The sequence below is a fragment of the Balaenoptera physalus genome (genome assembly GCF_965194825.1).
Source record: "Balaenoptera physalus genome assembly, chromosome: 11".
NCBI lineage: Eukaryota > Metazoa > Chordata > Mammalia > Artiodactyla > Balaenopteridae > Balaenoptera > Balaenoptera physalus.
The window spans coordinates 32,304,604-32,328,167 of NC_138896.1; the positions used below are offsets into that span (position 1 = coordinate 32,304,604).

Genomic DNA, 23,564 nt, shown 5'->3' on the forward strand with positions numbered 1-23,564 from the left:
CAGGGCTATTCTTTGTGTCTTTCTCCTTTCTCTTCCCTAGACCATATGGGCAGAATGACTGGAGCTCAAGCCATCATCTAGGACTAAGAGATAGCACAGCAACCAGCTAGAAGGAGCTTGGGTTTCAGAGTCCTTTGCCATCTTATTTAAGTCACTGCTATTTGGAGTTTTCTGTCATGAATAGCTGACATGACTCCTAACTAATACAGTGGTGACCATTTGTTGGTTTTTCTGTCCAGCACTTTCCCTTTCTCTTGAAACAGTACTTCCCTTCTTTGGCGAAACTGCTCTTCTTTTTGCCTTTCCTGCAGCTTCTCCATCAAGTTCCACTGGGGACTGCCAATCTTAGTGACTCAACCCCTGCCTCAAGGCTGGGAACTGCTGGCAGCCTCCTGAGGAGAGAACAAGGGAATAAAGGCCAAGTGCAGAGAGAAACAGAGACAAGAGGAGGAGGGGAAGAGCCCGGTGGTGGTTGAGTCTCTGGCTCCAGGTGTCCCGAGGCCCCACTGAACCCTGCCCATCCTAGGCTGGTTCTAAAAGGTAGCAAATGTTCTTCTACAAACTGGATGACTGCCACAACTCAGAGAGTCCTGGCTAATGTGGAATAGCATGTAACTAAGGAGCCAGAGGTAGAAGGCAGACAAGCACTGAAGTGGCAGGAAGGAAAGAGAGAGAGAGAATGCAGAAAGAGACAAAGGAGGTGAGGGGTGGGCCAGGCCTTGAAAGAAGTGGGGGATTCTGACTAGGAGATGAGGGAGGGCACCCCTGAAGAGGAACATGATGGGGGTGGAGGAGGGAAGGAAAATGAGCAGGGGTGGGTTTTGAGAGTCTGTGCGGGAGAAGAGGGAGGAAGAGTAGGAAGGGTAGTGGGAGGCACGTCACGTCACTCACGTCAGGCCGCAGAGTTGGGACTTTATTCCCCTTAGTCAGCAGTTCTCAGACTTTAGTCTTCCAGGAGTTCCTTAAAATTGCAAATTCAGACTCCAGCTGTGGGCGATGAGATGCCAGGGAGCAGTAAAGTGATTGGGGTGTTTATGAAAATCAGACAGAGACAGTAGAGTAGATTGGAGATGGGGAAACTGAAGACGATGGACAAATTGAGGTATTAGAAGATGGTGGAAATTTAAATGATAAGGAAGAGGGGGAAATCATGAGATAACTTTGAAATTCATGAAACTTATGAAAACTTTGGAAATTGGACGAGGGCAGTCAATGGTGACTCTGTAAGCGAGAGGGAGACCGACAGCCCTGACAGCATTTATCAGGAAGGTGGTGGTGGCCTTACTTAGACATGGTGTATACTTAAGCTCCTTCAGAAGAACCAAATAGAAATTTCTGTAGGCAGTCGGAGCCAGAGGCTGGAGCTCAAAGAAGCACTGCTGTGGATTTTGTTCTTATCAGCCTGAAGGTGAAAGCTGAAGGGTGAAAGTGGCTGAGACTCTGAAAGAGAGCAGAGCGGGGCAGTGGGAGCTGAAGACTGAACTCTGCCATTCCAGGTTACAAGGATGGGAATGTTCACAGAACCAGAATTCTAGAATCATACAGGACTCCTCACAGATGGAGAAACTGAGGCCCAGAGAGCGTGAGTATCTGACTTCAGGTTGCCAGTTGGTTAAAGCAGAGCCTGATTTTCAGTCTGCAGCTCCTTCCTTTTGCTTTTGTAGGTGTCCCCATGTGCATGCAGGGGACAGCATCTCACTAGGTGCCATTTTATACCCAGTAGCAAAAATGTGCCAGTAATTCCAAAGTGTTCTAAAAGGTTAAAAACCTTCTCCTTATACAATAACTGAATTGAGGCGCCGGGAAAAAGAAATCTGATGAGTTTCTCAGCCTGACAGGGACATGAAGGCCTTTTCTGAAAGGTCATCCAGCCCTCTGCAGAAATGTCCAGTCACAACCAGGGCTTGCTTGGTTTGGTAGGAAACTGAGTGGAGTGGGTCTCACTGGCTCCCACCACTGGGTGAAGCTGGGGTGAGGCAAATGCCAGCCAAGCACTGGGGGATCCGGACTAGGGTGTACTCACTTGGAGAAGCTTCTGGCCTGGGCCTGGGGAGTGCACACAAAGGGCACTGCAGGCTTTCTGTCCTCCGGCAGTTTTGTTTGGGGCCTCCTGTCTCTGGCCTCACTTTCCGGAAAGGTTCTGGGGTACTGAAGGCCCCTAAAGCTGCTTCTCAGCAATCCCACTTCTCTTTTGTATTTTCCCCCCTTATCCATACCAGGGCAGCAGCATGCCGTAGTGACCCAGCATAGAAATGAATCAGTTTTGCTTTACAATTAATCTGTTATATGGTACATTTAAACTTTATGTACTTTTCCTGGTGCGTGTTTTATTTATTTATTTTTTAATTTTTGAAGGGAAGAGCGGGGAGGGGAGAGAAAGCAAATAAACCCCAGGCCAATCATCCAGTTTACAAAATGTTTCTTTATCAGACAAGCGCTTTCACCCCTGGAGAGTGTTCCCCTGATGCATGTAATCATTTGTTCACGAAAGGCACATAGTAGCTGCTCGATTGAAACCTGCTGTCGAAATGAATCAATGAAGAAATAAGGGGATGAGATGAGTAATTTGGACAGAGTAAAGTCCTGGTGAGGAAAAGAAACAACACTGAAAAGCTGCTGGAAAACACTGAATGAGCAAGGACTCTGGACACACCCTGATTGTTTCCAGGCCCACTGCATCAAACAGGGCACACCTGTAGGTAGAGAGGCCACCGCTGAGCAAGGGGTTCTTTGTCAAGGTCTCCTCACCCACCCCCACTCAAACCTGTTTGGAGGCAGCAGCCCAAACAAGCAGGGAACTGCCCTTTTTTAAAGGTCATGGGAAACCGAGGTGAGCAGCCAGGCGAGCCCAAAGCCAGCAGTCCCTGGCTGTCACCTCAACCCTGACTGAGGCGCTGTCCCTTCCCTCATCTGCACAAAGCCAGTTGGGGAGGAGGGGCAGCGGGGGCAGAGGAAACCAGACCCTTGTTAGGAGGCGCCCAGCCTCAGCTCCTGGCCCAGGCCAGCCGGGCAGGCCACGTGTTGTTATGGTTTGAGTTGACCAGCTGGAATCAGCAGGGGGGTTGTAAGGAAACCACATTAATTAGGAGAGAGCAAACGGGACTGTCACTGGCTTTGCCAGCCTTTTCTCCCAGTTCTCCCACAGCCCCCTCCCACCCTTGTCTCTACCCCATCAGCTCTCTCCTTCCCGTGCCTTTTTGCTGCCTCTGCTCATTCACAGCGAACATCTGAACATCTGTGTGGCTCTTGGCTCTGACCCACTCTTCCTGGGCGAGGTGGGAGGAAGGCTGGAAGAGCACACTCATCCACAGCTGGGACCAGAACTTCCTCAGCCCCGAAGCCACAGACAGGCTGATCCACCCATGGCTTCCTAACTCTTGCTTTTGCTCTGACCCGAGCTGGCTGTCTTGTTGGCCAGCAGCAAGTCACTTAGACCAGATCATCTCTGCTGCGAGTTTAAGTTTTTCTTGGCAAAATGAACACTTCTGGGTTCATCTGTTATGAATGTTTCCCTGAACGTCTTCATTAGGACGGTTTACTTGGGACTTGAGTTCTCTCAAGGGTCCAGGACAAGGGGTGGGGGAAAGAAGGAAGATTTCCTTGGAAAAATGGGGTGGAAACAAGGGGGCTGGGCTCCTGGGAGGAGGAGGTGGACAGAAGATTGTGTCAGGATACGGAATGGTTCATCGGCCTCCCTTCTCTCATAGATGTTCACACAGTGTCACTGCTGCCCTTCAAGGCCCAGGATTACTATTGCAGCTGGAAAGAGTTCTTCCCATGCATGAGAGTGACTGCCAACAGCCCCAGAAACTCTGGCTCCTGAAAAGACCTCTCCTTTGGGTGGCAACTACCACTTTGCAGCCCCCCAGAGAAGGACCCTCACTCCCTTATATTCCACAGTACAGCTGTACTTGAAAAAAACAACAACAACAAAAACCACAACATACCCAACTGGGGACAGGGGTAAATAAGACTCACTAATGAAAAGATGCTATTTTTGGAGTAGGAAGATAGGTCTTAGAAAATATGTTTGAATTAAAAGCAACCTAAATACCTAGTAATCGGGGATTGGTTAAGTAAGTTATGGCACTTCCAGACAATCAAATAGTATACAGCCATTTAAAACAGTGCTAAAGGGGATGTCGTGCTTCCACTGCAGGGGGTGCAGGTTTGATCCTTGGTCAGGGAACTAAGACCTTGCATGCTGCATGGCTCGGCCAAAAATTTTTAAATTTAAAAAAAAAAAAAAAACAGTGCTAAAGAACAGAAAAAGAGATCAAACAGAGATTCCAGAAATAGATCTATACCAGATAAAATGCAATGGGTTGAAGTATGACATTTTTAATAAATGATGCTGGGTCAGTTAAATTTCGCTATGGGGGAAAAAAATGAATCTTAATCCCAATCTCAGACCACATAATAAAACAATTCCAGATGAGTTCAGATCTAATGTGAAAGTTAAACAATAACGTTTTTGGAAGAAAACATAGGAGAACATCTTCATGACCCTGACAAGGAAAAAAATTTAAATAAGAAACCAAACAAGCCAACCAAAAAGGAAAGAAACCTGATAAATTACACTATGTTAAAATTGAAAACAATGCTTATCGAAAAATATACAGTTGACCCTTGAATGACACAGGTTTGAATTGCACGGGTCCATTCCTATGTAGATTTTTTTTCAATAGTAAATACTACAGTACCATTTGATCCTTGGTTGGTTGGTTCCCCGATTGTGGAACCATGAATACGAAAGAACCTCGGATATGCGGGAACCCTGTATAAAGAGGGCTAACTACAAGTTATACTCGGATTTCTGACTACGTGGAGATCAGTGCCCTGACCCCCTCGTTGTTCAAGGGTCAACTGTAATACAGAAGAATGAAAAGGCAACCCACAGAGAGGCAGATGACATTTGCCATACGTACATCCAACGAAGGACAAGTATCCAGAATATATAAAGAACTTCTACAAATCAATAAGAAAGACAACCCAATATAAAATGGGTCAAAGACTTGAAAAGACATTTTACAGAAGAGGAAATCTAGATGGCTTATAAACATATGAAAAGTGACTCATCCTCATTTAGGCATCAGAGAAATGTAAATTAAAAACACAATGAGATCCTCCTATGTACTCACCAGAATGGCCAAGATGAAAAATCACAAAAAATATCAAATATTGATAAGGATGTGGAACACTGGGAACTGGTACAACTACTATGGAAAACTGTTTGGCAGAATCTACCTAAGCTGAGTATATACATACCCTATAACCGAACAGTTTCACTCCTAGATATAGTCCCAAGAGAAGTTTGCTCTTGTCTTCACAAAAATCATGTAGAAGAATGTACATCACAGCACTATTTGTAACAGTCCCAACTGGACATTATCTAAATCCTATCAACAAAAGAAAGGATAAGTAAATTGTAGTATAATCACAATGGAACATTATACGACAATGATAATGAATGATGACAACAATATATAACAATACGGGTGAATCTCACAAACATGATGTTGGTGAGCAGAGGAAAGCAGACAGAAAAGAGTACATGCTACATGACGTTCTGTTTATATAACGTTCAAATGCAGGAAAAAGTAATTTATGGTGCTAAAAGTCAGGATAATGATTACCCTTGAGGGGGTAGTGTCTGGAAGGGGACACCAGGGGGTGTTCTGGTGTGCTAGTAATGTTCTACTTGGTGTGAGTAATGTGTTCCCTTTGTGAAAATTTATCAAGTTGTATACTGATAACCTGTATACTTTCTTATATAGGTTATTCTTCAATGACAATTTTTTTTTTAAAGTAAAGGCTAGTCTCTTGAGCGAAATCTGGTCTCAGAGAGTTCTTTTTTCATGTAAGGGCTAATTACGCAAGGATTCAGAAAAATAAGATATTACAAAACAAAGAATATGCACAGTATTATTTCATTTTGCTGAATGCAAATAATGCTTATCTCTGGATTATGGATATTTCTTTTCTCTTTATTGTCATATTTTTTTACTATGATCACATGTTATTTATCATTGTAGAAAATATAAGTTGCTTTTTAAAATAAAATTTGATTATATTAAATTAGGATATGATAACGAAGGGAAGGTTAGCACTCAAATACTTTAGCTCACTATGTCCAAAACAAACCCTGGGGGGGGCTCTGTTGCTGCCTTGGTCCCAGTCATCCCCAGAAGTTGGGGACTTGTAAAGAAACAAGGGGTATGCTACAAGCAGGAAGGGCTCAAGGTCATCTGTACAGAAGGGAAGTATATAGAAGCTACAAGAACAGCCAAGGATTTCCTTATCCTGGCCAGAACACCTGGACCTATACACCGCCAAAACCCTCTGCTCCACTCCTAATCCATGTGTCCGTCTCACTCACCTAGATTGACCTTCCCCTCAAGTTTCCACTTCCCAGGCCCTGTTTTTTGCTGAATTTGATGTTTTAAGGAAACCCAGCGCCATGTTTCTCCCACTCTCCTCATCTCTGGTGACACCACTCAAGCTCCCCACGCAGCAGCTGCTCTGCATCCTCTTAGTCCACAAGCATGGCAGTCCCAACTGGAAGATGGACTCCTTCCCTCCCCTTCATCAGGGAACGTGCTCTGCCATTTAATGAGCCTGATTTTCCCATCCTTGAATTAGAGTAAGATAACTAGAAAATCCCCCTTCCGGTGTGGAAAAGAATATCCTAACCACAGTGTGGAAGAATTGAGCTGTGAATGGCTTTCCTTTCTTATGTAGCTCTAGGGGAATATCCTATACATCCTGCAAATCCAAAAGACAGAAAACTGGGCAGCTGTGTCTTCTTTTTGGTACTATAAGCTTCTTTATTAGGCAAGTATGTCAAACTTATGAAAAGTACCTAGCACAAGGGCCATTTCAGTAATTGCCCTATTAATAAATTGTTTATTGAGCACTTATGTTTTATCCCATCTAATCTTCAAAAAAAAACGGTATAAAATAGGTTCTACCCATTCACTCAACAAGTATATAATGCACTCATTATGTGTCAAGCGCATAATGGATGCTGGAGCTATGAGAGTCAACCAAAAAAAAACAATGTCCTTGCCTTCAAGGAGCTTACAGTCTGATGAGGAGACACATACTACACAAACAGATGCAAAATTGCAGTTGAGTGGGGTACTAAGATGGAGAGGTATCTGGTGCTGAGAACAAGTAACAGGGAGGTTAAGGAAAACTCTAATGTGGAAGTGAAGTTTGAGCTGAGCCCTGAGAAGTAAGTTTCCCAGTAGCTACAGAGCAGGCAGAGGAAATAGCTGAGCAAAGGCCCTGGGGCCAAAGGGAAGCGCCAAGTTATGAGAATGAAAGACGCGCGGGGGGTGGGGTGGGGTGCGGGTGGTATTAACTCTATCCCAGGTCTGCGGGATACCTGATGTTCCAGAACCATTGTTTCTAACCATTTCAACTGCTTTGGTACAGACTTAAGCCCAGCCTCAAGAAACTGAAAATCCACATCTCACTTGCAGACAAGAAAAAGTTTTAAAGAAATAGGGGCAGTGCATGTGATTTTACCGAAGAAGCCCGCCAGGGAACGAAAGCGACCTTGGAAACTTCGAGGACTGGCAGACAGGAACTAAAGACCTCCCTAGACTCTCGGAACAAAGCACAGGCTTCACACAACGCCGCACCGCTTTGCTCAAAGCGGGAGAGGTGAGGAAATGGAAATAACGGACAAGAATAACGGAGCTAAAAGCCCACAGGACTCAACCTTCCGGCCCACCACTGCGGCTGCGCGCGCGCCGTTCCGGAAGCGGAAGTGCACAAGAGGTCAGCGTTGGTTTTCAAGATGGTGGCCCTCAATGTGCTGGTGTCCGGCTGCGGACGGCTGCTCAGAGGGCTCCTGGCAGGCCAGGCCGCGACCAGCCGGGCGCGGCCTCCAGCTCGCGGTTTCAGGGAAGGTGAGTCCTGGGTCCTGGTGACCTCCTAGGGTTGAAGAGGAGAAGCGAAGGTTGCTTCCTTCTGCCCCCGTGCGCCCCTCCCTCCCTTTCCTTCGCGGGGTTCCGAAACGCCGGAGATTCTTGGGCTCCGGGAGTGCTTGCAGTTCCCTTCCAGACCCTGATGCTGTTACTTTGATCTCCCACCCATCGTGATTGTCCTCATGCGTGGGGACGGGGGGGATGGAGATCGGAGAGAAAAGCCTACTTAGTTAGCAGGGGCAGAAGAGAAACCTGTCCCAGGGTTCAGGAAAGTTTTTGGTTAGAGTCTGCATGTTAATTCTCCGTTCCGTATTCGCCGAATCGCCGCCTCCTTCATTAAAGAATTCCTGCTCCATCGGAGAAGGACATCTGGATACCCTCCCCTGGGCCTTCCTTTCCAGTTTCTCATCTGAAAATGCTGTAATCTGATGGCAGCTTTTTCTGCCTGGGCCGCTAGTCTGAGAAGTGGAAGCTAAGGTGGAAAGACCATTGAACAGTTGAAACAGAGGCATATGCTGGATGGTGGTTTTGCTTTTCATTAATCTTAAGTCTGGAAAAGCAGCCTGATTCTAGTATTGCACCGAGAGCTTACTGAAGGCCAAGTGCTGTACTTCAAACTGTTAAGGGATTCTAGAGAAAAAAATATATAACCCTTTTCCTGAGAAGTTAGGTTCTGATAAGATGATATGATACACTCCAGTAAATGCAAGTTAGGTATTAGGTATTTACATGCGGAAGTACAGGGAGATTAGGTTACCGGCAACAGCAAACCGAACTGGAAGTTTTCATGAAGGGGATGTGTCTTTAACAGGCTCATAAAAGGATGGAATCTGGCGGAGAGTGAAAAGGTCTTTCAGGACATAGTCTTTGTGCACTGCTGGAAGCAGGAAAGGATGAGTGATGTGCAATAGAAGTGAAGTGGTTTTGTGTGTGTGTGAGTGTGTGTTTTTAAGATCTGGTGTAGTAGTGACCAGCATATCCTTTAACTAAAGCTGAGAAGAATCCAGAGGAAAATAGTGATCATTTTTGCCAGGGGGACCATAAAAGTCCAAAAAGAAGAGCCTAATGAAGAGAGCATTGGATTTGTCTCAGAAAAGGTCTCTTTTTTTAGCTTTCAAACAGCAATTTCAATAGAATGGCAGACAAGGAACCCAGTTTGGGGAAATGAGAGAGATAGTTCATGAAGAAATGAATAGGTGTGTTTGAAAAAGTTAGCTATGAAGGGAAGATGGAACATTTGCTAGAAAGAACAACAAAATCCAGATACTGCCTGGTTAGCATTAGATAAACTAATTCATTGATAAAGAAAGACAACAAAGAGGTGTCTTGGATAAGGTGTTTCATCTGTTCCCGTGCTGCAAAATAGGCATATGCCCATAACATTTTTGAGGGCGTCTACCAAGTGTCAAACATTAACGGCTGCAATTTACTTATCCTTTATGAAATCAGAAGTTGAAAACAGTTTTTTGCTATGTCCCCAGAGGATAAGCAAGTGGAATAGTTTTGTTTTTTTACAAAGGAATATTTGAGGTTAGAATTTTTCAGTTGGAGAGTTTGTGAAATGCTGGGCTGTATGATGAGATGGGTGTTTGAAGTCTTCCTTGCCATAAATACTTGGTAGCTTCTCTGTGTTACTGTCAGACCTAAAGGCTAAATAATTGAATTGATGTGATCTTACATGAAGGCATTACCATATTCTATATTCTTCTTGAGAACCACCTATCTCCAAAGCCTTTAAATGAAAAAAAACCAAAACTTGATATTCTATCCATTATGTGTAAGGCATAAAGAATTACACATAGAGCTAATTTTGACTGGTTCCAGCTGGTATATTTTACACACAAATAATATTGTACACATAGAACCTAAAGTCATGGAGAGGAAGCTGTGTGTCTTGCTGAAAATATTCAAGCATTCTACTTTTCACAGTATCAGATAGTACTTCCTTAATTTTAATCAAGAGTTCATGGGCACTCAGCACCACTCCTCCTGCCTGTAGAATCTCTCTGTCTGAAGCAGTGATTCTCAATTGGGGGCAGTTTTGTCTCTCAGGGAACATTTGGCAATGTCCAGAGACATTTTTGGTTGTCACAGCTGGTGCTCATGGCATGTGGTGGGTAGAAGCCAGGGAGGCTGCTAAGCCTCTTCCAGTGCACAGGATAGCCCTCCACAACAGAGAACCACCTGGCCTGAAATATTGCTCCTGCTGCTGTTGAGAAAGCCTGGTCTAAAGTTTGACAGAGGGACACACAAAACCAAAAAAGATAATTACAGAAGAAGCAAGACTAAAGGAAGACAAAAAATGGAAGTTGTGGTTTACTAAGTGCCTGCTGCAAACACTGTGCTAGGTTTTCCACGTACACTTATTCAGTCTTCTCAACAATCCTTAAAGGTGACTATTACAGGCATTTTTACAAATGAGGAAATCCGGTCCAGAGGTGTTGGGTAGCTGCCCAATATCACACAGCTAGTAAGTAGTAGAGTTGGAAGAACAGCCAGCACTCTTCCCTCCAGTAACATCACCTTGGTATTCCATAGCAGGGCTTCCCCATGGTTCCCTCCCTTCCCTGAAAGCTCTCGTCAATTAACTTGCTGGAGACCATTTAGTGTTCATGATTGACACTGTCAGACCTAGCAGGGGTTAGACCTTGTTCCTGCCTTGTCACTCTTAGAGCCCTTGTGAAGGAATGCATTTAAAACAAGAAAAATAAACACATATGACTATCTGAATTAACAGTAATGATCTGTCAGACCCTCAGAGCAGAGTGTGTTGAAATGAGTGAAGGCTGAAGGGAATTTTCTTCATCTTTTCCTAAGGGAGCTTTCTGGAGGACTTAGCATTTCAGACAAGGATATGCTTGGCAGGATGGTCATCCCTATAGGTAAAAGCTTTGAGAGAGGAGTGAGCAAATTGGGGCCTTTAAAGAATTCAAAAGACATAGTCCAGGGACTTCCCTGGTGGTGCAGTGGTTAGGACTGTTCCAAGTGCAGGGGGCCCGGGTTCGATCCCTGGTCAGGGAACTAGATCTCACATGCATGCCGCAACCAAGAGTTCACATGCCACAACTAAGGAGCCCATGTGACACAACTAAGGAGCCGCTGAGCCGCAACTAAGGAGCCCGCCTGCCACAACTAAGACCCAGCGCAACCAAATAAATAAATAAATAAATATCTAAAAAAAAAAAAAAAAAAGACGTAGTCCAAAGTAACCTGCTAGTGGAGGGAGATTTTTATGTAGCAGTAAGACTCCTCATTTGAAGGATGGTGCAGAGGGACATTCCCTCAGAGGTCCAAGGGAAAAGGAAGGTGTAGGTGATGAGAGAATCAGAAAACTTTAGTGGCAGAATTAAAGATGAACAGAAGGGAGCAGAGCTTGAGCAAGGAAGGAGTTTGAGAAAAGCAGTCAATGTCCATACTTCCCAAACATGTGCTCTACTCCCTGACCCTACATAAGATTGTTGGGGCTGCCATTTAGCCACCTTGCCATTCGGTTACTCCGTCCCTTCATACTCTACTTGGGACTTGGTTTCCATGGATCCTTTCCAAGAAGGACCTTGGTCTCTGGGCACTTGCTGCAGCAGTGCCCTCCACTCCTCATCATTCCGCTCTCCTCACTTCCTCCTTTACTAAGCAGCTGGGTCTTTATCCCGCTGCAGTTCACTGTGTCTGTGTTTATGTGGCCATCGAGGTTGTTTTGCGTTCACTGCAATCTCACCTCGATGCTGTTTGCTCTAGACTTACAATTCAGTTATCTTGGACTCCATCCTAGGTGAGTATTTACTGAAGTACTCAAAGGACCTCTTTATGAGGCATGGACTTTGTTAGAGTGAGATTCCCTTGCCTGGTTTAGTTCTCTTTTCTCCTCTAGGGCAAAGACTGTGTCTCCTAGTAGGCTGGAGCTCTCCACAGTGGGTGGAGCCCGGCTGCACACTCCACGGCTGCTCAGCAAATGTGTTGCCTCCTGTGGCACAGATTATTTGATGTGTATGAGAAGTGCCTATCTTAGAAGATTTTGGCCCTTAATTCTAGTTTAGAAAACTGCTTCGTATCGTTCCTTAGTTTACTTGATACAGCCATATTTCGGAACACAAGAGCAATTCCGTCTTTTTCTAAACAAGTTTTCAGTTAGTGACTAACAGTTTTTTGTTAGTCCAGCTTTTCTTAGCCACCCCCACTTCTCTTGAATGGAGAGGAGGCCAGGGACAAATGGATCTCAGGTTTTGTTTGGTTTTGACATGTTTTTGTATGCACGCTGAAAAGCAATACTATTTTGATTCCTAACTCCTGTTTTCAGAGGCTTGAAATCTCCTAGGGCCCCTTTAGGCTCCGGTGGGCCCTCTGCCCCTGCACTGAGACACCGCCCTGATCAATCTCTGTCCTGTATGAGTTCTCCAGTCATTCGTTCGCGTTTGACAAATTGTCTCTATTAGATAAGCATCTGCCTATTGTTTTACCCACTGACTTATAGTGAGATGATTCACTGGCTCAGAGTTGCTGTGTGGGGAACTCATTAACAGTGGAGCTTGCTACAGGCTTTGATCTCTCTTCCAGGGGCCAGTGGGATGACTTCACGGTTTGGTTCTTTGCCGGGAGTGATGTGTGTTTTGCTAGACTTGTTTACTTGATGGTTAGGACCCAAGTGCCTCCACCTAGAGGGGAAGCACGTGTTTGTCCGCTTCATTTCAGGGCACTGTTCTCACGCTGACTCGAGTGGTACCGGAGTGGGTCTCTCCTTTTGTTTCCTATCAGGATTCTTAAAAACTCGCCCCCCACCTGTTGTTGCTCAGATTGGGTCACCCTCCGTCCCTCTTCCAACTTGGTTTTTGCAAATTTGCAAAGTTTCCGGGGTGCCTGGCAGCCCTCCTGGGCTAGGGCTGCATCCTTCTGCCTCCCTACTTTTGTAGGCTGACACAGTGGCAGTGACCATCTCCCTGCAGCTGTGCTGGCCACCAGACTGAGTACCAGTTTGAGTCTCACCCACATCCCATTTAGGCTGGTCTCTGTTCGGAGCAAGTAGATCTGTGCGGTGACGCATTTTCTCTTAGGGAGAGAAACCTAGTTTGTCTTTGAATTGATTAGTATACAGTGTTCTCTGGAGAAAGCCTCGGGGCCTTTCTGGCAGTTGTTACTCCTTTGTGTGTGTGGAGTTGAAGCTGAGAGGCTCTCAGGTTGGTTGTTTGAAGTAATGAGTCTTTATGAATGGCCGTGCCCAGAAAACAAATGGGGGACAATTCCAGGCAATCTGTGTCCAGTTTGGTGTCAGTCACAGAGCTCAGTGATCACAGATGCTGCTGTGGGCCTCCGGGTGGGTTAGAATTGCCTCACTTTTTTTTCTTAGACATTTTCATTCTCTCTTTTTACTGTTTATTTTTTATTGCAAAGGCAGTACATGTTTATTTTAGAAACTTTAGAAAATCACCTCCTCCCATCCCTGAGGGAAAACCAGTATTACCATTTAGGTGCATAGCTGCAGGGGTCTGTGAGCTTCCTGTAATCCATGTCTAATTGTGTGTACACTTACCAACGTGTTTCTAGGGCAAGGTCCGTAACTTTCATTAGATTCACAAAGTTAACCTTAGGCTCTTTCTAATCTGTACTACTTCTTTCCTTGGCTAGGGCTGAGTAGAACTGATTGTGGTAGCCAAGCTACTGTTAAAATATGGTTTTACTATTTGGGGAGACAGTTTGCAGCCTAGTACGTGCACTCATGTTTTCTGTTACAGTAGTTAGCAGTCAGAAGGGCATCATGAGAAGTATTTTGCTCCCTAGCCTTTATGGAGCATCTGCAGTATGCCAGTTCCTATGCTAAAAGCCATGGCTTCTTTCTCTAAAGAAACTGGGAGACCAAGGGAGAATCTCCAAGAACTTTCTATTTGATTATATTTGCGGAATGTGGGTTATTAGCTTGGTTCTTCCTTTGGATATTGTTGAAGTTGTCTTTCTGCATCCTGGTTAAGTAAGAGGAAATATGTACAGCCTGGCTTGCGTGCCTGTGCGTGCGACTTAATTGTCTTGCCCTCGGGTTCTCTTCTGACTGCCTCAGCGAAGAGCTGAGGGAGGCCCTCTCAGTGTGGAACTGCAGCACTCTCTGCACTTCTGCCTGGACCCCATATCTGCAGGCCCCTCACTCCCACCTCTCCCATCACCCCTCTCCGGTGTGGATAACAAAATGCACCCCTGCAGGGAGAGGAGAGGATTTGACTCACACAGCTGCCCTTGTACAGCCGTAACACAAGGCTCTCAGGATGTTTTAGGAGTGAACTGGTCTCATTACTTATCCACCGTGGGACCCCTGGAGCAGTGTTAGTTCAGTGCTGTATCTTAGATTGCAAACTCGTCAAGGTCAGGAACCATATTTGTCTGGTTCTCCTCATGAAAGAACATACGCGATGGGTATTTTTGAAGGTCTTTTAGCGACTTCTGCCCACTTCCCACCCCCCACCTTCAACCCTCAACTCTTAGGCCATTGTTGCTAGCCACAGTAGGGCAAGGTCTTGCCAAGTACCTTGGATAGAACCAAGATGAATCTCAGCTTAGAAAGGCAGAAACAGTGTGGAGACCCTTAATCCCAGACAGATGATATGACGTGGGCATCTGGGCTTGCCCCCACCCAGCCTCCAGGGCACAGAGCCTTGGCACTGGGAGGTGAACCCTGCACACTTCCTTTTCCAGGTCAGGGCTGTGGGAGAGTGCAGAGAGAGGGCTCCGTTTTTCTGCATGTGTAGAGTGTGAGCTGTTATTTGAAACTCCCTGTTCCTTATTAAATGGCTGACCTAGTTTTTCCCCTTTATCTCTATAGTGGTGGAGATCCAAGGAGGGAAGACAACTATAGTAAGTATCGTCGAGTTGGCCACTTATAACCTCTTTAATGCTTGGAGCTGCTTGGCTGCTCCTCTGAGGGAGGGTGGGAGGCCCCAAGTGGACTCCTGGCTTCAGGATCTGCTCCCTCTGTGACCATAAATCCCACAGTCTACTATTTTCAACCTGTGTGTGAGAGTGTGGTTAATCAGGAACAGTTGCTGTGCCTGGACTAAGGCATCTGTTACTTGATTAAAGTGGCCGTTTGTATGACAAGAGCTCATAGGTATTTGCTGATATGTTCTTTGGCGGGTGATAAGTCAGTTTTCCAAAGGGGAAAACTAAGGTAATGACAAGACTAGAGAGAGTAGACCCCAGGCGAGGAGCCTGGATCTTTCCTTTCTGCCTAGAATGACTAAGCTACTACTCCTTCAGTGATGTAGTTAGAAGGTGACACTCTCTGGGCCCTGGGCTCACAGCTGGCACCCTGTCTTCTCTGTTGGTGAGAAAGCTAGCACAGTTCTTCACCCACCTACTCCCCCCCTCCCTCACTGGGCCCATCTCACCTCCCTTCCTCTGGGAGTCATGGGGCCTAGATTATCCTATAATCCCTAAAAGACAACGTTGTTTTCACATGGCCTTCCACCCCTCCAAGAAATCCTCAACCACTCCACCGAGTTCCCAGAAGCCTCTGTAGCTTCCATGTCAACCAGAGATTTAACCCTTTGGCAGCCAGCCAAGCTCAGTCCTCCCCAAGGCCTTCTTATCCCCAGGACAAGCCTTAGGGTTCCCTCTTTGGGTCTTCCCCAGAACACGCCCTCAGCCTTTTCACTGCTTAGCCTCAAAACAGTTCTTTCTAGGGGGATCCCGTTGCCTTAGGGCACCTTTTTTGGTTCCCTTATCTAAAGCCAAAACAAGTGTTCACCCTTTAAACTCCATGCTGGTGGAGAGAAGCACATCTGGCTTTTGAGTGTGAAGAGTGTTTTTCCTGTGGGGCGTGAATTTGCTATTTGTGGAATGAACACGGAAGTATGTGGCCCCATGAGAGCCCTTGGGGGCGGTAACCCAGCCATGCCTGGAGAGGCGCTGCCATGGCTGACTTTGGGTATTACTCTCCAGGGTCTCACTTCCTTCATCAGTAAAATAAGATCATGATTCCGCCCTCACTAGGTTGTGGGGTTAAATGAGATGATACATGTGGACCATTATTAGCACAGAGCCAGGCCTATAGTGGGGAGTCAATAAGTGTTAGCTCTCCCCGACCAGGCCCACCTTGACCCCCTCCCAAGTCCTTCCATATACCTGCACATTTTCCCTAGCGCACCTCTCCCTTTCTGGCGTAGCTGTGGTGGCCTTGGCGGAGGGTAGTAACAGCACCCTGCACGGCCAAGCCTTGCTTCTGGCCCCCTTTGCCTTCTGCCAGTTCTTCCCTGGGAGACAGTGTTGCTTCCCTCCCAGAGTCTCTCAGACCTGTCCCAACCTCACACAATCCGTGGCCTCAATCAGCAAGGCTTTCTAAACTCCCCTTCTTGCAACTGGAGCTGATGCCCAGATCATTGGTTTATTGAGCTTAGTAATTCCAAGGCTGTGTCACAGGATACAGCAGCCATGGAGGAGGTCACTTCACACGTGGCCTCAGCACAGTTTGAAAGGTGGCATCCAGAGTGATAAGAGGAGGAGGGCAGGGGAATGTATCCTCCCCTCTGTGTTTTTAGAGAGAGGGGGGAGGAGGGGAGTGCACACGGTTGTCTGCTTGTATAGGCCTAGACTGGCTTTCTCAGCCTGGCACTGCTGGCGTTTTAGACTGGCTGGTTCTGTGTTGTGAGTGAGGGCTGTCCTGTGCATGTAGGGTGGTTAGCACCTTTCCTGCTAGAGGCCAGTAGCACTCCATCCCCCCGTGGGGATGATCAGAAATGTCTCAGACATTGTCCAGTGTCCCCTGGACCCTGTTTTTAGGCAACCCTGCCTGGTTGAGAACCACTGGCATAGACTTACCTCTGTCAGATAAAACTGGAAACTGCAGTTTCCTCTGAGAAGGACATGCAGGATGGGAGAGAGACTTCCTTTGGACTCCACATCCCTGCACAGTTTGAAACTTTTTACCATGTGCATTTATTACTTTTTCCCAAAGGAGAGAGAGGGAAGCATAATGTTCTGGAGTTTTTGTCTTTTTGAGGAAGGAAAGGTAGCATTCAGCTGATACAGCAAACCCCTCCCTCTTGCCACCAGCATTAAGTTCAGTTTCTACTACCCTTGCAGACCATCAAACCCATCTCTGTGGCCACCCCAAGGTCCACTGTCCAGCAGCTATGGAATCAGCACCACAATTCAGGTGGAGGGACCCGTTAGCTACTCGCGTGAGGCCCCCAGAGATGAAGTCTCACCAGCACTCCTACCACTCGGGAGGTTGTTTGAGGATCAGAGGCTCTGCACAGCCCTCTCCCTCACAGGCTCTCTTTCTCTGCCTCCTAGATTGAAGGCCGAATCACAGGGACTCCCAAGGAAAGTCCAAATCCCCCCAACCCCTCCGGCCAGTGCCCCATCTGCCGCTGGAACCTGAAATACAAGTATACCTACGAGGTGAGTCTGGGCACAGACACACATGTCTGCGCGTCTTGGAGCTCGTGTTCCCCATGGGCTTAAGCAGCATCTCATGGAACCACCAAGACAGAAGCATTTTGTCCCGCGGCTCTCAACCATGGCTGCACGTGAGAATCACAGGGGAGTTTAAAAAATGCTCAGGCTCCACCTCCAGATGATTCTGTTGGCCTGGGGTGGAGCCCAGCCATCATTATTTTTTAAAGCTCCCCAGGTGATTCTAGTGTGCAGCGAGGGTGGAGAGTCACTGACTTAGTTCATGGTCTGGTTGCGGTCGATCCAGACCACCAGGGCCCTGGCGCCTGGTCTCCTAGGGCTGTGTTCCCAGGGGGGTGGAATCAGAATCTGAGTTTGGCTTTCCTCCTTTTATAATGAGGGCATCTCTGAAGAGTCCTCACTGTGATCTGGGGATACATCATTCTCTTTCCATATTGGAGCTACAGAGACCCCTGTTTGCTGTAGCTCTTCTAGAGCTATTGTTTCACAGAGAGATGATAAGAGTGAACAACAATAGGTGAGCTGCACGGCGTGCTGCTCTGTGTGTAAGCACCTACGGGGCATAATTCACTTAGTTTTCACAATATCCCTGTGAAGTAGGTACTATTTTCATCCTTGTTTTACAGATGAGGAAATTTGAGGCATGAACTTGTTAATGAACAAGTTAAGAACTTGCCTCAGATCACGCAGCTAGTAAGTATCAGAGCTGGGATGCACACTCTGGGGCTACAAAACGCAGGCAGAGCCTACGATCCCCGCTACTCCTCTATATCGTGTCTAGAGATGGGGCAGCCCTGGGGGAAAGGACGCAGCCCTGGAGAAATCCATACTTGTCCTTCAGTGTTCTATTGGTGACATTAAGCAACCCTGTTTTTAGGTTTCAGGTGATTCGGACTCTGGGCCAGTTTGACCTGCAGGTTGTCCCTATGCCCCTGTGTGGAATGGGATGACTAAGGGCAGAGATCCCGGTCAGGTGGTCAGAGCAGGAGAGGCCACATGTCCACGGGATCTGAACAGAATGACCCAACTAATCTCCTGGGCTGGGAGCCTTGGCTTCAGGCCACCCCGGGGTGGGGGTGGGGGTATTCTTTTGACCTGTCCTGGCCCTTCCGCTGATGGCCACCTGGAGTAACAGGGAACTTGCAGGCCACAGGGCAGTGCTCTCAGCTTCTTGTGACATGGAAGTTAGTGGGGTCTTGGCCATACTTAGAATCCTGGCTGTGGATAGAGAGGTGAACCCCACACCTGCCTGATCACCATGGGGCACGCTTCCTACGAGCCATTTCCAGGAAATGGACTTGGCTCTGTTTATCAAGCAGAAGAAATCCAGTCCCCTCCAAGGTAAAGGCTGAAGAAGTTGTTTTCCTTTTACCCCTTTCCGCTCAGGGCACCGCCACTTTGAGCTGCACAAAGCTGTCAGCCTTCTTGGCAGCCTGCAGTGGGGGCACTGGGGCTGTGAGACCAGTGTATTATCCCTGGATAACCCAATCCAAGTTCTTTTCATCAGATTCTGGAGATTACAGGGGTGGCAATTGGGGGCCTGGGTCCCCCGGAAGCTGTCCAGTGATTAAAACAAACCTGCCGTTATACAGCAAGGCACCTGCCAGGGCAGCGAGTCAGTTTGAGGACCAGGACCATGGAGACAGGCATGCCAGGCCCCTCTGGGTCGGGTGGGTGACTTTTCTTTAACCCTCTCAGCCATCCTGTGAGAGTTGGGAGGGGACGTGGTCTCTCTTGATTCTGATTCTTAATTCTTGACTCTCTCCTTGACTCATCCAAAGCAGTCTGATGGTTCAAAGGAAGCCCAAGAATCCATTTACATCTGGTCACAGGGGGCTTAGAAGATGTGGGATTTAACCTCGCAACCTGGCCCCATCCTCCTCAGCTTGTTGCTGCCTGGTGCTTCAGAGGGCATGGCACAAGGTCGAGGGGCTCTCTGGGGGTCTTCTGGACTGTGGCATGTAGACTCTGGGGGCGGAAATGGTACGGGTTTTCCCTGTTGTGCAGAAGTACATGACATACCCCCTACCTCACCCAAGGAGGAGAACACACCTTTCATCACCAGGAAAGATACCGTGGGTGCATGAAAGCCTGTTAACCTTCTTGAAGAGTTCCTGTTCTCTAACCTGGTCTATCAGAAGACTATCTCATGGAGGAGCTGAGGACTTTGGGGGTTGGTAATGGGGTCGGGAAATCTTGCTAAGTTGGGATTGAACCTTTGTTAGGGTGGAGATAGCAGGCTCGTGTGTAAAGCTCTGTGGGGAGGGAGTGGCCTCAGGTCTGTTCCGGGGGAGCCTCAGCCTCTTGCAGTGCCAGGGTACAGTGGCCTCCCCTGGAGGCCACTCGGCCCTGGCTCCCCAGCATCAAGTGCCCGTCCAGAGGACCCTCATCTCCTGTTTTCCGTTTCCACTAGGATGTTCTGCTGCTCAGTCAGTTCATCCGGCCACACGGAGGCATGCTGCCCCGAAGGGTCACAGGCCTGTGCCAGGAAGAGCACCGCAAGATTGAGGAGTGTGTGAAGATGGCCCACCGAGCAGGTAGAAGGCACCTTGGGCTAAGAGGGGAAGAAGGCTGTGGGCACCATTTCCACCCTCCAGCTGCCCCATGTTCCAACCCCTCCTGAAAGCGCAATGGGTATCCAGAGGCTTCATTATACTCACCCCGCAGTGCCAACCTCCCACCCCCTTGGGCTTTCCCTCCAGCCCCCAAGAGCTGCACAGGGAGCTGCAGAGACCATCCCCTTAAATGCTTTTCACTCCACTCAGGTCTGCTCCCAAATCACAGGCCTAAGCTTCCCGAAGGATTTGTTCCAAAGAGCAAACCCCGACTCAACAGGTAAGCAAACCTGGGCTGGGGAGGCTGTCTCCTGGAGCTCGTCCCACAGTTCAGGAAAGCTGGAGCGTTCCATCCCTTCCAGCCTAAGCACCCACCCCATCAGTCCGACCACTGTGCACGCCTCTGTTACCCTCCCCTGCCGGCCTCAGCCTCTTTCCTTGTCCCTCCCCAGTAGGGCACTTAGCACAGGGGTAAGAAGGGTAAGAAGGTCGTTTGTTGGGCATTAGAATGTGCTAATCTTCTGTTTATGACATCATACTGGGTTGCTATGGGAATGTCAGAGCACTTCTGCAAACTTTCAGTAATAGCACTGGGGTTATTAAAGGGCAAAATGAGGCCTTAGAAATAGAAATGGGAAGGCTCTCTGGGGCAGGGCCACTGTACATAGCTGCGCAAATAGTACACTGCAAAACTTTAAGGCAGCATCCAGGTAGACTGGATTGTGAATGGTGCTCCCTAGAGTTGTGCAGTTAACAACCTGCACAGCTGCACATGGCATCCCATGAGGTCCTGAGGTTTTACAGAGGAGGAGAGGAAGTCCCCTAAATCCTAGAATCAGTCAGTCTGCCTTTCAGCCTAAGCAGGGTGGCCCCCTCTGGTGTAGAAATAGATTCCTGTCTAACACTTAAACAGCTGTCTCTGACGTTACCACACTCACATACTCCTAGAACTATAATACCCCCTTGTTGAGAGTAGATCCAGGTCTGTAAAATCGATGTTGGTTATTTCTTCTTGTTCTCCCGTATCGTATCAACAGCCCCCCTGCCTTCAGCCTGTCCCGCTGCCACTGGAATTGCACTCTATGGTTAAAGCAAAGCAAGATACGCCACCCTCAGCAAATCTCCTAGGCTGATCCCCAACAGAACCCAGGCATGGAGGATGAGAGGCCAGGCAGATACTAGCCATGGATTGCTGGGCTGGGGGTGCAGGGCCAGAGCTGGGTCTTCACTGACGCCTCGCCAACACCCTGGCCCCTTGCCCATCTCCACCTGCACCTCCCACACTGCTAGCTGGGCCATCTGCCAGCAGCCCCGGAGGAACGGGACATATTAACCTCTTCCTGTCTTTCCCAAATGTGCTGTGGACCTTTTGGGGGTTGAGCCCACCCCTACCCTGACTCGTTAAGAGACAGCAGCAGGCCTAAGGACACAATCCATCCTGCCCTCAGGCCTTTGAAGCAAAGCCAGGCTCCCTCCCATATATCCGGTGTCCTTTAACGTGACACAGGATTGATGATGCGTGGGGGCTCTTGGGTTGCAAAGGCCACCCTGGGGAGGAGAGGGAGTCCTGGCTACATGGGAGGCTGATTCCTTACAAGGGACTTTATGATTCCATCCAGAGGTCCTTGAGCTGCCACGCACCGGCCCAGGCTGTGCCGGGCCCCGGGGAGCCATGCGTCCTCCTTCCCCGCTCCTTCAGGAGAGGTAGGAGGAAGGAGCCTTGGTTCTTCTTAGAGCTGGAATGTTCCCAGAGAGCCGTCCGGAGGCCCTCAGCCCCCTCCCCTGCCAGCTGGCTGCTCCTTGTGGCACAAGCATCAGGCCCAGGGCCAGCTGAATCCGAGCTTCCCTGGGGTCTCTCCAGGGTGGGAGGGGCAGGGGGCCTTTAGGGCAGCAACTATGGAGAGCCTGGTGAGCCTCGGGATCTGGGGTCTTCAAACCCAAGGAGCACCCCTTTGGGGGAGGCTGCTCCCACACCCCACCTCTTCACCCACCCTTCTGAAGCCTGGGAAATGCCAGCACAGGGGCCTGCCAGGTCCCAGCACCACCAAAGGCATCCCTGGGGCCAGCCCACTGCACAGAGGCCTCCCTGCTGGGGCACTGACAGCCACAGTGGACATGGAGAAGCCCTCTCCTGCCAGCCCACCTCGCACGTGGCATGGAGGCCAATACCACCCACAGCTTTTACTTCCTCTCAAAGCTCAGAGCAGAAGACAGAGGTCCAGGGGAGCTCAGTTGAAATGTATAAATCAGCAGTCATTTTTTCACTCTTAGCTAAAAATTTTCAGCCATGGTTATTAATTTTTTTAATTAAAAACTCTCATTTGAGGGTCTCTAGAGGCGGCTGGGTTGAGCCCTAACCTAGTGTGGAAGCAGGGGAGGATCCTGGCCTTTGCCATGGCTGAGCTTTCAGGACGAAGGGTGGGCCTCTCTGGGCAGGAGCCAAGTTTCGTTCTGGACGGAGTAAACCCCAGTCCCTGCCGGCATGAGCCACTTTTCCGGGAACTATCAGGGCCCTGCTGCCATCCCCAAAGGAGGCAAAAGGACTATGGGTGGCAGCCATCTTTCCCCACCCCCCCCTCCTACTTACAAGAACCTTCCTGGCCCCCATCATCGGTTGGGTGAGGGGCAGGGATCCTCCACCAGTTATGGCTGCCTAGGCTTGTTCCCTGAAGGCTGGAGTGGCAGAGTGAGCCAAGTGGGGGAGAGGGAAGGATTCCTCCAGGCCCTTACATCAGCCTCTCCTCTCCCCGTGACTGGGCCACAGAGGGATGATCTGCTCTCTAAGCAGCCTCTTCCTCCACCTCCTCCCCCAGCAAATACACACAAACACTGACGACTCATAAAGATCAAGGAAGCGTGTGGCCTTGTGCTGCCTGACCCCTGGCCACACACACCTGCGGCAGCAGGAGCCCAGCCCATCTGTTTACAGCATACTCAGCAGTTGCTCCCAGGAAAAGCCCCTTCTCAAGAAAGGAAAACTGGTGAAAGGGTTCGGTTGGCCAAGTGCGGCTTGGGCCCGAGGAGGCCATGCCCACGGTCCCACAGCCACCTCTCGTCCTCGCTCCACAGGTACCTGACCCGCTGGTCTCCCCGCTCCGTCAAGCCCATCTACAACAAAGGCCACCGCTGGAACAAGGTGCGCATGGCCGTGGGGTCCCCCCTCCTGAAGGACAACATCTCCTACGCGGGCAGGCCTCTGGTGCTGTATCACTGACTGAGAGCAGGGCCTCCCGAGAGCCGGCCTTGAGCTCATCCTGCACTCCAGCCCCATCCCACCAGGGTGGCCCGGCTCCTCCAACGTGGATGGCACGAGGGCTAGCAGATCCAACACCAGTGCCCTGGGCCTGCCCCGCCACAGAGCTGGGCTCTGGGTGCAGGTGGGGCAGTCGAGTCCCCAGGCAGCTGCTGTGGTCTCGTGACTGGCCTGGGCTCATTGCTGGTGGACAGGAGCTTTGCCCACAGGAATGTTATAAACCAGGCTTGTACTCACCCACTGGGTGTGCGCCCACTGCTTGGGAAGTGCGGGGGGCTCTGCCCGTTTCCGGCCAGTTACTGAGCATTGAGTCACTGATCTCTTGTGATGGGCCACGTGAATGCAACAGGGGAGTTCACGGGCCAAACAGGTTCCCTTCCTCTCTATTGACAGCTGTTAGCTTTTCGGTCAGGGGGGCTGCAAGGA

General features: G+C 48.8%; 1 protein-coding gene across 2 annotated transcripts; it reads left to right on the forward strand.

The window, feature by feature from the left end:
* The first annotated feature begins 7,763 nt into the window (after nucleotides 1-7,763).
* Nucleotides 7,764-23,375, forward strand: MRPS18A (mitochondrial ribosomal protein S18A). 2 transcript variants are annotated; one of them, XM_082414102.1, is made up of 6 exons: nucleotides 7,764-7,919; nucleotides 14,737-14,768; nucleotides 17,208-17,315; nucleotides 19,744-19,867; nucleotides 20,096-20,165; nucleotides 22,955-23,375. In XM_082414102.1, exons 1-6 carry the CDS (start codon nucleotides 7,808-7,810, stop codon nucleotides 23,097-23,099), a joined length of 591 nt encoding a protein of 196 aa, XP_082270228.1. In that variant the 5' UTR covers nucleotides 7,764-7,807; the 3' UTR covers nucleotides 23,100-23,375. The 2 variants fall into 2 exon arrangements, with proteins under 2 accessions (XP_082270228.1, XP_082270227.1); XM_082414101.1 differs by lacking the exon at nucleotides 14,737-14,768 and having other exon boundaries at nucleotides 7,797-7,919.
* The last annotated feature ends 189 nt before the right edge of the window (nucleotides 23,376-23,564 follow it).

Coding starts and splice junctions, on each gene's coding strand:
- MRPS18A (XM_082414102.1), top strand. CDS start 7,808: ATGGTGGCCCTCAATGTGCTGGTGTCCGGCTGCGGACGGCTGCTCAGA. Junction 7,920..14,736: donor AGCTCGCGGTTTCAGGGAAG/GTGAGTCCTGGG, acceptor TTATCTCTATAG/TGGTGGAGATCCAAGGAGGG. Junction 17,316..19,743: donor AATACAAGTATACCTACGAG/GTGAGTCTGGGC, acceptor CGTTTCCACTAG/GATGTTCTGCTGCTCAGTCA.